We start from the raw sequence: 14,513 nt of genomic DNA, 5'->3' as shown, positions 1-14,513 counted from the left end.
AAAAAAAAAAAAAAAAAAAAAATTAGTCGGGCATGATGGTGCATGCCTGTAGTCCCAGCTACTCAAATGGCTGATGTAGGAGGATCAGCTGAGCCTAGGAGGCTGAGGCTGCAGTAAACCATGACTGCCCCACTGCTCCATAGTCTGGGCAACAGAGTGAGACTCGGTTTCTATTGCCATCCCACAACCTGCCAAAACAAACAAACAAAAACAAAAAAAAAACCCAGCAGAAACTCAAGCTCCATCTCAGATCTACTGAACTTTAGCAAAATGATTGATATGCATATTAAAGTCTGAGAAGCAATGACAGAGGTTCCAAATTTTTTTCTAGTCAGATATTTAAATGTTTTCTTTCGTGATGCCTTTGCTAATTTCTCACATCTCCACAAAGTGTTGGATGGCTTCTTTTATCTAGCTACACTTACTCCCTAGGTGATCTCATCCAAGCTTCTATCTTCATATGCCTACTGATGAAGCCCAAAATTTAAAATCCAGCTCTACCTTTTCCTCTCAATACCAGATCCCCAACTGCCTGTTGAATATGTCTACTAGTATACCTAATAGGCATTTCAAACTTAATATGTGCAAAGACTAACTTCTGATCTCCCCCACTACCCCACAAAATTCGTTTTTCCTATAATCTCTTTACCTCAGAAAATGACAAGCTCCACTCACTGAGTAAACCAAAAACTTCAGCATCATCCTTGACTCTTTTCTCACATCTGACAATCCATCTCAATCCATCTCCAAATCAAAATATATGTAGATACAGTCACCACCTCTACCATTACCACCTGGTCTAAGCCACCTTCATTTCTCTTTTATTACTACAGTTTCTGAAATGGTCTCTCCTGTTTCATACCTAGAAATGCACAGTAGCTATTCTTCAAAAACTCTAACTGCAGGCTGTGCATGGCTCATGCCTGTAATCCCAGCACTTAGGAAGGCTGAGGCGGGAGGATAACAACATAGTAGGACCCTGTCTCTACAAAAAAAAAAAAAATTAGCCAGACATGGTGGAGTGTGCCTGTGGTCCCAGAGGCTGAGGTAGGAGGATTGCTTGAGCCTGGGAAGTTGAGGCTGCAATGAGCCATGATCACACCATCCCAGCCTAGGTAACAGAGTGAGACCCCCATCTCAAAAACAAAACTATAACTGCAGATTATATGTCATTCCCTTGCTCAAAACCCTCCACTGGCTTCCCCACTAAAAATCACCAAAGCCATGACCTGGCCCTCTGCCATTTGTCTATCTTCATTTCTTACTGTTCTTCCCGTCACTCGTCCCTCTCCAATCACACTTGGCCTCATTGAACATGCCAAGTACACTTCCAATGCAGGATTTGTGAATTTACTACTCCTTCTGCCTGGAATGCTCTTCCCCTAAGATTTCTACAAGGTTTATTATCTCACCAAGTTCATTCATCTCTTTATCCCAGTGTCACCTTATCAGTGAAGCATTCTCTTACCATCTCATTTAGAAAGGCAACTATCACCGGGCAGGTGTGGTAGCTCACGCCTGTAATCCCAGCACTTTGGGAGGCTGAGGTGGGTGGATCACCTGAGGTCGGGGGTTCAAGACCAGCCTGACCAACATGGAGAAATCCCGTCTCTACTAAAAATACAAAACTAGCCGGGTGTGGTGGTGCATGCCTGTAATCCCAGCTACTAGGGAGGCTGAGGCAGGAGAATCCCTTGAACCTGGGAGGTGGAGGTTGCAGTAAGCCGAGATTCCGCCATTGCACTCCAGCCCGGGCAACAAGAGCAAACTCTGTCTCCAAAAAAAAAAAAAAAAAAGATAGGCAACTATCCCTCCCATTCCTTAGAGGAACAGAATCAGTTTCTATATCCTTTGTTAATTTTATTTGTTCTATAGCATATGTGACCACCTTATTATATATATATTTTACTTTATTTTGTTATTGGTGTGCATCTTCCCCACTCCCCAAAAGAATAAAGTCCAGGAGGGCATCGGTTTTTGTCTTATTTTTTTTCTGATTTATCCCTAGGACCTGGAACAGTGCCTAGCATATAATAAGCACTCAAACATTATTTGTTTAAAAAATGAATATTTTATTTATTTTTGAAACAAGGTCTCTGTCTCCCAGGCTGGAGTGCAGTGGCACAATCTTGGTTCACTGCAGCCTCAGCTTCCTTGGCATCGATCCTCCCACCTCAGACTCCCAAGTAGTTGAGACTACAGGTGCGCATGACACCTGGCTAATTTTTGTATTTTTAGTAGAGATGGAGTTTTGTCACATTGCCCAGGCTCGATCTTTCCTTAGAGCATCCCTCTATGATATGTTCACTGACCAACTGGGCAAAACTGTTTTCTAAGTCATAATTTGATAACATAAAGTTGATTATGTTTTCCATGTCTACTAGCTACTTTAAGATCAGAAACGTTTTATTCTTTTTTTGTCCCCTCATGACTTATTTTGGTGTCTTAGTCATAATAGGTACTCAAACCTGAAGATTTAAGTTGTTTTCAGAATACAGTAATAGAGAGAAAACAAGTCATCCTAGTTCAGTGACTCTTTCTTAGGTCCAGTAAATTCAGGACAACATTACCCACACTCCCTTTTTTTTTAATGTTCCATAAAAACTCATATGCAGTTAGCATAAAGATCTATTTTTCCCAAGGGATGGGAGAAAGCGGGGGGAAAATAACACAGAGGGGAAATAAAGAGAATGGGTTGATTAGAATAAAATTTTATTGCTGGGGTATAGAAAATGTTAAGATTGGGCCAAGCATGGTGGCTCATGCCTGTAATTCTAGCACTTTGGGAAGCCGAGGCGGGTGAATCACTAGAGGTCAGGAGTTTGAGACTAGTCTGGCCAACATGGTGAAACTAAAAATACAAAAAATTAGCCAGGCATGGTGTCAGATGCCTGTAACCCCAGCTGAGGCAGTAGAACTGCCTGAACCCAGGAGCAGAGGTTGCAGTGAGCCGAGACTGTGCCACTGCACTCCAGCCTGAGTGACAAGAGCAAGACTCTGTCTCAAAAAAACAAAAACAAAAAACAATAACAAAAAAGATAAAATTGGTTAGGTATAGTGGGGCCAGACCATGAGCGTCTGGAAGTCAGGTTTCTTATGTCCCCAAAGAATAATTTTATATTTGAAGAATAAACAAAAGTCACAATGACCCTTGTTGGAATTTTAAAGAATGAGTTTGGGAGAGAAAAGTCTTTCAAAATCTCCAGAACAGCTAGAGAAAGAACTTTGATGACTCTTATAAAACAGAGATATACTAAAAACTAGAATAAGATACTGTAAAGCCAACAGTAGGTACACAGTTAAAATATCTGTTGAAGAAAAAAAGAAAAATCTGTTATCACAATCCTAAAAGGGAGATGAACAAATTAAAAACAAAACTCAGGCCGAGTGCAGTGGCTCATGCCTGTAATCCCAGCACTTTGGGAGGCTGAGGTCAGGAGTTCATGACCAGCCTGGCCAACATAGTGAAATCCAGTGTCTACTAAAAATACAAAAAATTAGCTGGATGTGGTGGTGGGCACCTGTAATCCCAGCTACTTGGGAGGCTGGGGCAGGAGAATCACTTGAACCTGGGAGGCAGAGGCTTTGTTGAGCTAAGATCCTGCCATTACACTCTAGCTTGGGCAATGAGGACGAATCTTCACGTCAAAAAAAAAAAAAAAACCTAAAAACTTCAAGAAAGTTACTGAAAGATTTCCTATTCTGTTTTAATCTCTTCAGTAGACCACAGCTATTACAATCAAGCAAGTTTAGTGAATAACTATCATTTTTAGTGACTTTACAAATGGCAAAACTCCCTCTCCAAAAAAAACTGAGAATTTTTTTTTTAATCCCAGCTTAGAAGATGCCTATGTTAAAATATAAATGCAGACAAACTGTAATGGAAGGACATGAAGAGCAGCTATGGCACACACACAAAATAACTACAGCCATTGGCTTCCCTCATCCCTATAAAAAGGTATCAAGTATAGATTATGATGGTTTCTACCAAACCTTTAGAGAAAATGTAATTAAAATATCAATTCGTAATAGGTGACTACATACATTCTAAATTACTTTTAAGAAGCTAGCAAAATCGAAAATGTAATTAAAATATCAATTTGTAATAGGTGACTACATACATATACATAGAGAGAGATACATACATCTTCTAAATTACTTTTAAGAAGCTAGCAAAATCTAGCTGTCAAAACTCAACAAAGATAATACCAAAAAAAAAAAAAAAAAAAAAAAAAAAAAAACAGGCCAGGTGCAGTGGCTCATGCCTGTGATCCCAGCACTTTGGGGAGGCCCAGGTGGGCAGATAACTTGAGGCCAGGAGTTCGAGACCAGCCTGGCCAACAAGGCAAAACTCTGTCTCTACTAAAAGTATAAAAATTAGCCAGGCATGGTCGCGTGCACCTGTAGTCCCAGCTATTTGGGAGGCTGAGGCAGAAGAACCACTTGAACTGAGGAGGTGGAGGTAGCTGTGAGCTAAGATCACGCCACTGCACTCCAGCTTGGGTGACAGAGCAAGACTCTATCTCAAAACAAACAAACAAAACAAAATAATCCAATCTGTGAGGAAAGGCATCAAACTCTTAAATATAAACATATATAACAATATATAAGTATATATATTAAAAGCAAGAATAATCATTAATTAGGAATCTAGTAATATTGAATCCAGTAATTTGTTTCTTGGAATCTCTCAGGCCAGTCCTGTAGTTTTCTCCTAAGTCAAAAGAGAAAACTACAGGACTGGCCTGAGAGATTCCAAGAAACAAATAATTGTTACCAAAGGTGGGGCTGGGGGAGGAACAGAAGGAGGGAAGGGAGAGACAGAAGTGGTCCTAAAATTTCAAGAAAATAGTTGAAAGAATCATAGTACTGAAAGCAAGGAGGCCAGGACCATCAATCATTTAGTTAGAAAAATTCAGAATATTTCCGAAAAATAGAAAACAAATATAATCAGCTTGACAAAGAAATCAAAGCTAATAAATTGAAGACCAAAACACAAGAGTAAATTTCTGAGATAGCTCTGGAAGAACAGCCAGCTTAAAGACAACACACATAAAGTATGAGGAAATTATAAAGACCTGAATTTTGAATCACACAGTCATTAAATTAAAACCTCAGGTAATGTAAAACAGATTACTCCTGAAGAGAGAATTAAAGAACTAGAAGGTGACTGAGAAAATCAGCCCAAAGGCAAAGATAAATGGATGGAAAATATTAAAGACATAAAGCACAGAATTAGTTAATCTGGGAGGTAAACAGGGAATAGGAGAGATACTTGAACAGAAAATGGCCATAAATTTTCCAAAACAGGTGAAAGTAAAAAAATTCAGTTCTTAAAGTCAACCAGAAAGAAAAGACAAGTTAGACTGATGGCATACGTCTCAATATCAGCAAAAGAAGCAAGAAGATAATGAACTGATATTAAGATGCAAGAAGAAAATAACTGACAATCTAGAAAAAGAAAACTTAATCAAGAAATAATATTAAAGAAAGAATGGCATGAGAGGGCTGAATCGTGTCCCCCCCAACCAAGATAACTATACAGCATACCAAAACCCAGAAGAACCTGTAAATGTTACCACCTATGGCAAAAGGAACTTTGTAGATGTGATTAAGTATTGTGAAACAGGGAGATTATTCTGGATATCTGGGTAAACCCTGAGTGTAATCACAAGCATACTTATAAGAGGGAAATAAAGGGGAATTTTACCATAGATGATTAGGTGATATTAAAAACCTAGCAGAGAAAGATTTGAAGACGCTACCCTGCTGACCCTGAAAATCAAGGAAGTGGCCAGCAGTCAAAAAATACAAGGAGTGCAGCTCTAGAAGCTGGAAAAGGCAAAAAATTGGGATTTTTTCCTTATTGTCCCTAGAGAGAGCACAGCCATGATGATACCGTGATTTTTGCCCAGTAAAACAAACTCACTCTGGATTTCTGACCTCCAGAAATGTAAGAGAGTACATTTGTGGTGTTGTAAGTGACCAAGTTTATTATTTGTTATTGCAGACATAAGAAATGAACACAGATGGAGAATCTAGAGACTACTACACATGAAAGTAAACCTAAATAAGCATTAATGTTTTATTAATAAGTTTATTAATAAGCATATTAGGTTTTAATATAAAGATTACATAAAATAACAACAAAACAATGACTGCAACTAATTTGGGAACGGGCCAGCATTACAGCATTTCAAAACTTATCTATTATTATTCAAGAAGAGAGATCTAGGAACATCTTGTGCCAGATATCAGAACAATATCAGAGGCCAGCTTGAAGTGACTCCTACTGACCAAATAATTGACTATAACAGACAGTATACAAAAACAAAAACTTCCTAATTCCATAAAAATTAAAAGGGTGGGAGAACATTTGCTCACACTGTAGATGACTATTACATCCTTAGAAAACTGAGCTTTAAATGAAAAAAATTATGCATGTATCTTGCCTTTTTAGGAAAAATTAGTTATTCCCATTTGATATGAGGAAATGCTTCTTTACAAAAGAATGCCAGCTAATACAAAATAATTGGTTCAGGAAAGGATCAAAGGATGCTAAAATCATGAAGCGAAAAGCTGGTGGAGAACAGGATGCTTACATAGTGCCAAAGTATTTTCCCACATATTAAAGATAAGGGGGAAAACATACCTTCAAGTGGCTTAGAACCATTAACAGTGGAACAACCTAACATATGCCTCTTGATATGATGCAACATAAATGGGACATCACCCATGAAGTATACATGCAAAACATTTAAATTGAATCTAATCACACCTTTATACTTAACTTCTAGTTTAGAAGAAATACAGGGAATAGAAAAAATGCTAAAACTGCTGCAATGAAATAATCAAATCTAGATTGTGGGACATTCTATAAGACCATTTTCCTTCTCTTTGAAAGTCAAAGCCTTGACAATCGAACTAGTCCAAAATGTGGGTCATTCTAAGACAACTGTCCTGGACTCTTTAATAAATCATATAATGGGAGAACAAAACAGTGGGTGGTCAGTTCAAGACTAAACACAACTACTACTAAAAGACAACAAATAATTCAGTGCATGCACAGAGTGGCAATTAGTTTAGGGATGGAGGACAGCTGTAAGAGACATTCTTGGGACAATCGTGGAAATTTGAGCACAAACCAGATGTAAGATGATGGAGTTGTTCATCTTCCTAGATATAATATTTTGGTTAAATGAAATAATTTCCTTTTTCTTAGGAGATATACATACAGTAAAATGTTGACAATCATTGAATCTTCATAGCATAGTGTTAATGTGTTTAATGCACTATTATTTCAACTTTTCTGCTGTTTGAGTTTTCCCCAAAACTTTTTTTTTTTTAACTGTTAAATAGTGTTTTTCTTTTTCCACAACAGTGTTTTTTCTCTTAGAGTCAAATTTATCTGATATTAGCCCATCTATACCAGTGGCCTTACTACTATTTGCCTGGTATGACTTTTCCCATTCTTTTACCTTCAACTACTGTGTGTCTCTTATAAACGAAACAACAGATTTTTCTGTTGTTAGTTTGTTTTATTTTAAAGATATTTGGCTGTATTTTAATGACAGATTTTGGTTCATTTACATTTTTGTAGCTGATTTATTTCTACCATCTTACTATATGCTTTCTACTTATACTCCTTCTGTGCTTCTTCCTGCTTTTCTGACTTCTACTGAATTTTCAAGTTCTGGTATTCTCTTTACATACTGTATAATGGCCACATACTAGGCCACAAAGCATATTTCATAAATACAAGGAAAAGTTATCATACGATCATATTTCCTTACCATAACGCAACTGATTTAGAAAAAAAAATTTGAAACTATTTTGGAAAAATTCAAGATTAATTCATTTGAAACTCTTAAAATGTTAGAAATAGGTAAACTTTTAACTTAAGAATGTCTATAAGAAACCCACAGGAAAATGTCATGGTGAATAATTAGAAATAGGATAAAAGTGCCTGTTATCGGCCTGGTGCAGTGGCTCATACCTGTAATCCCAGCACTTTGGGAGGCCAAGGTGGGAGGATCACAGGTTAGGAGCTCAAGACTAATCTGGCCAATATGGTGAAACCCATCTCAACTAAAAATACAAAACTTAGCAGGGCGTAGTGGCTGTGCCTGTAGTCCCAGCTACTTGGGAGGCTGAGGCAGAAGAACTGTTTGGACTCAGGTGGCGGAGGTTGCAGTGAGCCGAGATTGCGCCACTACAGCCTAGGGGACAGAGTGAGATTCCATTTCAAAAAAAGAGGGGAAAAAAAAAAAAAGAAATCCCATCTCTACTAAAAATATAAAATTAGCTGAGCATAGTAGCGTATGCCTGTAATCCCAGCTAATCAGGAGGCTGAGGCAGGAGAATCACTTGAACCCAGGAGGCAGAAGTTGGCTGTGGTGAGCCAAGATCACACCACTGCCCTCCAGCCTGGGCAACAAGAGCAAAACTCCACCTAAAAAAAAAAGTCCGGGTGTGGTGGCTCACACATGTAATCCAAGCACTTTGGGAGGCCAGTGCGGGCAGATCACCTGAGGTCAGGAGTTCGAGACCGGCCTGACCAACATGGAGAAACCCGATCTCTACAAAAAATACAAAATTAGCTGGGTGTGGTGGTACATGCCTGTACTCCCAGCTAACTCAGGAGGCTAAGGCAGGAGAATCGCTTGAACCTGAATCACGTGAACCCGGGAGGCGGAGGTTGTGGTGAGCTGAGATCATGCCATTGCACTCCAGCCCGGGAAACAAGAGCAAAGCTCCGTCTCAAAAAAAAAAAAAAAAAAGAGTGCCTGTTATCATTGCTGTGATATACAGGAGCTTATAGCCAATGGTATAGAATAAGACATAAAAAGAGGCCTAAAAATTAGAATTGTAGAGACAAAAAATTTATTTGTAGGAAACATACTATCTACAGAAAAACCCAAGAGAATCAATAAACCAGCAGGGCTAATACCTATTATCTATAAAAGCTAATGGAAGGGCTTAGCAAGGTTTGTTGGATACAAAATCAAGGAAACAAAATTACATGGTGTTCCAACGCATTAGCCAGAGCCAATCAAAAAAAGATGTTTCTCATGATGATAGCAACACTATAAAGAATCTAGAAGAAAAATCTAACAAAAGATTTGCAAGACTTTTGTGGAGGGAACAACAAAATAATGTGCAGGTGCATAAAAGACTACTAAGAAGAGAGACAGACTCAGATGACTCTAGAAGTTTCCACCCGTTTTAGTAGCCTATCAAAAAGCTGGCTCAGGCTGGGCACAGTGGGTCATGCCTGTGATCCCAGCACTTTGGGAGGCTGAGGCGGGTGGATCACCTCAGGTCGGGAGTTCAAGACCAGCCTGACCAACATGGAGAAACCCCATCTCTACTAAAAATACAAAATTAGATGGGTGTGGTGGTACATGCCTGTAATCCCAGCTACTTGGGAGGCTGAGGTAGGAGAATCGCTTAAACCTAGGAGGCAGAGGCTGGTGAGCTGAGATCACGCCATGGCACTCCAGCCTGGGCAGCAAAAGCAAAACTCCATCTCAAAAAAATTAAATAAATAATAAAATAAAAGCTGGCTAACAGGTCTGAGTTTGTTTAATGCAAGAAAAGGGTGGTCAGTCACAGACTACAGAAGACTTTCCTCCTAATAAAGCCATTTGATCAACCTTAAAAATCCAATTATTACATAGGAGCCCTTTCCACAGTACATAGTTCTTGTTGGTCTTGCTAATGCACACATCTATATGGGGATAACAGACCTTAGGGAATTGTGTGTGCTTTAGTACTTCTTTTTCTCCACTAAACCTTATTTCACATTTATACCAAATGACATGCATGTGTGCATGCAGATGTGTCACTTGACAAAGACCTACATAAATATCCTTCTATGGGAAGACCAATATAATGATGTCAATTTTCCACAAATAAATTCAGTGTAGTGCAATAAACAAAACTCCAAAAATAATGTTTCCCCCATGGAACTTGAAAAACGGATTCTAAAATTTTTATGGAAGCACTGTATGATAGCAGCCTTTGGCTATTTTGAAAAATATGGAGGGTAAGACTGGTGTTACCAGGAAACAAGACTTACAGAGAAATGGTACTAGCACAGAGACAGAAAGACCAACGGGACAGAATAGAGGGCTCAGAAACAGAGGCAAAGGTATTTATTTACACAGCATATGGTTCACGCTGGCGGTATCATTTAGTGGGGGACAGAATGGACTATATAATAAATATTGCCAGGGTCAAGTGGACATCCTTTTGGAAAAGGTCAACTAATCCAAAAGAAAATGGGCAAAAGAGTCATGAATAGGTAGTTCACTATACAGGGAATTTAGAATATCTAATAAGCACATACAATAAATGACCTTATTAGTAATCAAAGAAACGCAATGAAAAATCAGGCCTGGTACAATGGCTTATGTCTGTAATCCCGGCACTCCGGGAGGCCAAGGTGGGAGGATTGCTTGAGGCCAGGAGTTCGAGACCAGCGTGTGCAAATAGCAAGACCTCATTTCTACAAAAAATTAAAAAAATTAGCTGGGTGCGGTGGCGCATGTCTGTATCCCAGCTACCAGGAAGCTGAGGTGAAAGGACTGCCTGAGTCCAGAAGTTTGAGGCAACAATAAGATAGGAATGCAGTATTGTACTCCAACCTGGGCTACAGAGCAAGACCTTGTCTCAAAAAAATACATATATACATATGAAAAATCAGTGAGACTGCAAAAAAATTAGGTCTAATAACATAAAGAGTTGGCAATCATGTACATGTAGCAACAAACACTCTCATATTCTACATGTGGCACAATATAAATATTTGAGAGTAAAGCTAAAGATGAGCATATTCTATCATGTAACTATTTATATTCACATATGTACAAGACATTTTCACTGCAGCAATGTTTATAATAGCAAAAAACTAGAACCAACTCAAATACAAGAGAGAAAAAATGGCAAGCTGGTATATCTGTATAACAAAATACCACATTAATATGTCAAAACAAAAAGCTAGCGCTATATTTATCAAGATGAATATATCTCAAAAACATAATATTGATGAAAAAGCAAGTTTCAGGATACATACAACTTTAAAATGTCAACAATCTACTGAAAAAGATTTTCTTTTTACAAAAGGAAACAAGACTTCATTTCAGCAGTTTGCAAACAAGGAAGATGTACCTTGGTATAAAATAAGGCACCTTCTGAGAAAACAAAGAAAAGGGTTGGTCATTTACAGAGAAAGTCCACAGCCAGCTTCCTATTCTGGTCCACTACGCAAATGAAGGGTGCAAACTTGTTCAGTTCTGATTGGTTGATGCAGTTCACACTCTATTTATTAGGTCCAAAAGGCCAAATGGTATTTTCCGTAGCTGTTGGTTTGGGTGGTATAAACAGGAACAGACAGCTATGAAAGTCCTAAAGTTACTGGGTGTGTGGGTTTTCCAGGAATGCAGAGTACAAATGTCACCTCTACATGTCTGCAAATGGTTGCTTGGCTCTATTTTGAATTTGGGCTGTTAGCCACTTAGGATCTGTCTTAAAGGATTGGTTCTTTCAGCGTTCACAAAAACATGCAATCAATGTTCTAGATCGTTCATGGATATACACCCACAGCAAAAATATTAAAATGTGCATGGGCACAATAAACACTAAATTCAGGATAATGGTTACTTCTGAAAAGGCACAAAGGGCAGAGAATAGTATTAAAGTAAGCCTATAAGGTGGTTTGTCTATGTCTATAATTTTTTTGTTTACAAAAATCTGATGCATATATAAGACAATTCAACAAAACTGAGTAATAGGCACATAGATATTATATTATTCCCCATACTTCACTATATATTTGAAGTAGAAAGGAAAAGAAGGAGGGAGACAGGGAAAGAGAAGATACTGAAGGAGAAGGATACTAAGTAAGTTTGCTAGCTCCTTCTAGAAATAAATATACTAAAGCTGTCCTTACTTTTGTAACTGGGGTGGCCTTAAGTCTGCCTCTTAAAATCCCTGTACCCTAGAAGAAAGCCAGTCAATGAATATACAACACGGGTAGTCACTTACCATTTAGAAAAGAATCCTAGAGCTATATAACTGCAAAGTTCTTTTAACAATTTAGTCCTTATTCACAAATATCAATAAACAAGAATCAGAAAGACACTATGAATATCCAACAGGAGGAAAGAAAAAGGTCACAATGAACAAACAGAATAAATGGGCAAGGAGAAAACTGAAATTATTAAGAAAACATTTGAGGAGAAGGGATAAATAACAGAAGTAGTGTTGATAAAGATCATAGTAGAGATATATAATACAAAGAAACATCCCAGAAGGTAGACAGGTTAAAAAAGAGGGGGGGAGGAGGTAGGCTGAGGGGGGAGGGAGGGAGAGAGAAATAGGTGATACAAGTAAAAAGTTGAAGAGATATAAAGAAAAGAATACACTTGGGAAGTTCAAAATACATTTAATAAGAGTTCTAAATGAGAAAATAGAAGAAATAAAGACAATGCTAAAAATATTTGGAGTTAAAAACACCAATGTTCTGAGTAAAAGGGCTCAGTGAGGCTAAGGAGGATGAAAGACTCGTATTTACATAAATCCTAGTTTACATAATTAAATTTCAGAAATTCAAAACTGAAAACTCTAAAAGCTTCCTATAAGGTAACTAGAATTAATTTGGCATCAGACTTTTCATCAGCAACATTAAAAAACAATGGAGACAGAAAAGAGATTACCTGTTGCCTTAAAGCTGGGGGATGGGCGAATTGGTGGGAATGGAGAATGACTGCTAATGAGTGATAAAAATGTCCTACAACAGACTGGGGTGATGGTTATACAACTCTATGAATATATTAAACACCACTAAATTGTACATAGTATGGTATACGAATTATGCCTCAATAAAACTGCTATTTTTTTTAAAAGATAGTGGAATACTGTCTTCATTGTCTGGGCAAAAATGACTCTGAATCTGGAATTTTACATTCAGGCAAACTACCAGTCAAGTATGAGGGCAAATGAAAACTTTTTTGGACATGTTAAGTTCTCAAATAATTTAACTCAATAGAAATCATTTATCTGAAAACATTCCTATTTTTTGACCTAGGAATTCCACTTCTAGGAATTTTACCAATCTCTCACAAAATTGGAAAAATGAGTGGGTCCTGGTCCCAGCATTTACAGAGATAAAACAAATGATTCACCAGGTTAAAAAAAAAATTAACTGATTTTTTAAGGCACCATTTTTTACATATAACAAACACAAAACTGACATGAATAAGTTGGTCCAAAGCCAAGAAAAAATAATAGGAAATATACCCCACAAAAAGCCATGTTTCTAGCTAGAAAGTTAAAGATAGTCATTGTGGCTATATGGTAAGCAAGGGGAGAGTAGAAACAGGATGGATATCAGAAAGGTTAGGCAAGGTGCCAGGTTATGAAGGGTCCTGAAAGCCATGGTAGTTTGAATTCTATTCTAAGAGCAATGAGAATCTAAAGTTTCAAAAACAGGTACTTGTGACATAATCTGATTTATATTTTAATTACTAACAATTAACATCTGATATGGTTTGGATCTGTGTCCTGACCCAATCTCATGTCAAGTTGTAATCCCCAATGTTGGAGGTGGGGCCTGGTGGGAGGTGACTAGATCACGGGGGTGGATCCTTCATGAGTAATTTAGCACTATCCTCCTGATGCCATCCTTGTGATGAGTGAGTTCTGAAAAGATCTGATTATTAAAAGTGTGTAGCACCTCCCCTACCCCTTGCTTCTGCCATGTAAGATGTGCTTGCTCTCGCTTTGCTTTCTGCTATGATTATAAGTTTCCTGAGGCCTACTCAGAAGCTGAGCAGATGCCAGCATCATGCTTTCTGTATCGCCTGCAGAATCACCTGCCAATTCAACCTCTTTTCTTTATAAATTACCCAGTCTCAGTTATTCCTTTATAACAATAAGAGAACAGAAAATATACTATCCCATTTTACAGATGAGCATATTGTGGCACAGGTGTTAAGTATACTGCTCAAGACCACTCAGCTGGTAAATGATGAAGTCAGGATTTAATTCTAGACAATATAACTCTAGAGCAGTATATATTATAGTACCTCTAAATATCCCTGTAGTGGAGAATGGATTATGGTGGGCCAAGAATGAATGTAGGGAGTAAGATTAGTTGAGACTATGGTTTTGTTAAGCAAGAGATCATTGCATGGACCAAGGTGAAAACAGTGGAGGTAGGGCTACTGGATTAGACATGGAGGAGGAGTGAGAGAGAAAACTAAGAATTAAGGCTGATTCTGAAATTCTGATGTGTGTAACAGGGGTGGACAGTGATGCCATGAGGGAGAGAAATGAAATATTACATCATCAACAGGAGAGACTGATTAAATGATCAAGAAGGCAGCTGGTTATGCAAGTTTGGAACCCAGGAGGAGAGATGAAGCTGAAGACCTATTTGGGAGTCACTACTGGGAGGCAATACAAGGGAGTGCAGGCTAAGAAGGTTCAGCCCTGGGGGCCATAAACAT

General features: G+C 38.2%; 1 protein-coding gene across 6 annotated transcripts in view; it reads right to left on the bottom strand.

The window, feature by feature from the left end:
• Positions 1-14,513, bottom strand: part of BRAF (B-Raf proto-oncogene, serine/threonine kinase) — a 204,611-nt gene that overhangs the window by 130,749 nt on the left and 59,349 nt on the right. The window contains exon 1 of one of the 6 annotated variants that reach the window (XM_032275802.1): positions 12,049-12,319. The exons of the other annotated variants lie outside the window; for them this stretch is intronic. Coding sequence (XP_032131693.1) covers positions 12,049-12,051 — 3 coding nt within the window. The 5' untranslated portion in view covers positions 12,052-12,319. Of the gene's footprint in view, positions 1-12,048; positions 12,320-14,513 lie in introns of those variants that run through there. 6 annotated transcript variants of the gene reach the window in all.

Source organism: Sapajus apella, unplaced genomic scaffold (assembly GCF_009761245.1).
Source record: "Sapajus apella isolate SASKATOON/1434 unplaced genomic scaffold, GSC_monkey_1.0 scaffold7, whole genome shotgun sequence".
NCBI lineage: Eukaryota > Metazoa > Chordata > Mammalia > Primates > Cebidae > Sapajus > Sapajus apella.
This window is presented reverse-complemented; position numbering and strand designations above follow the sequence as displayed.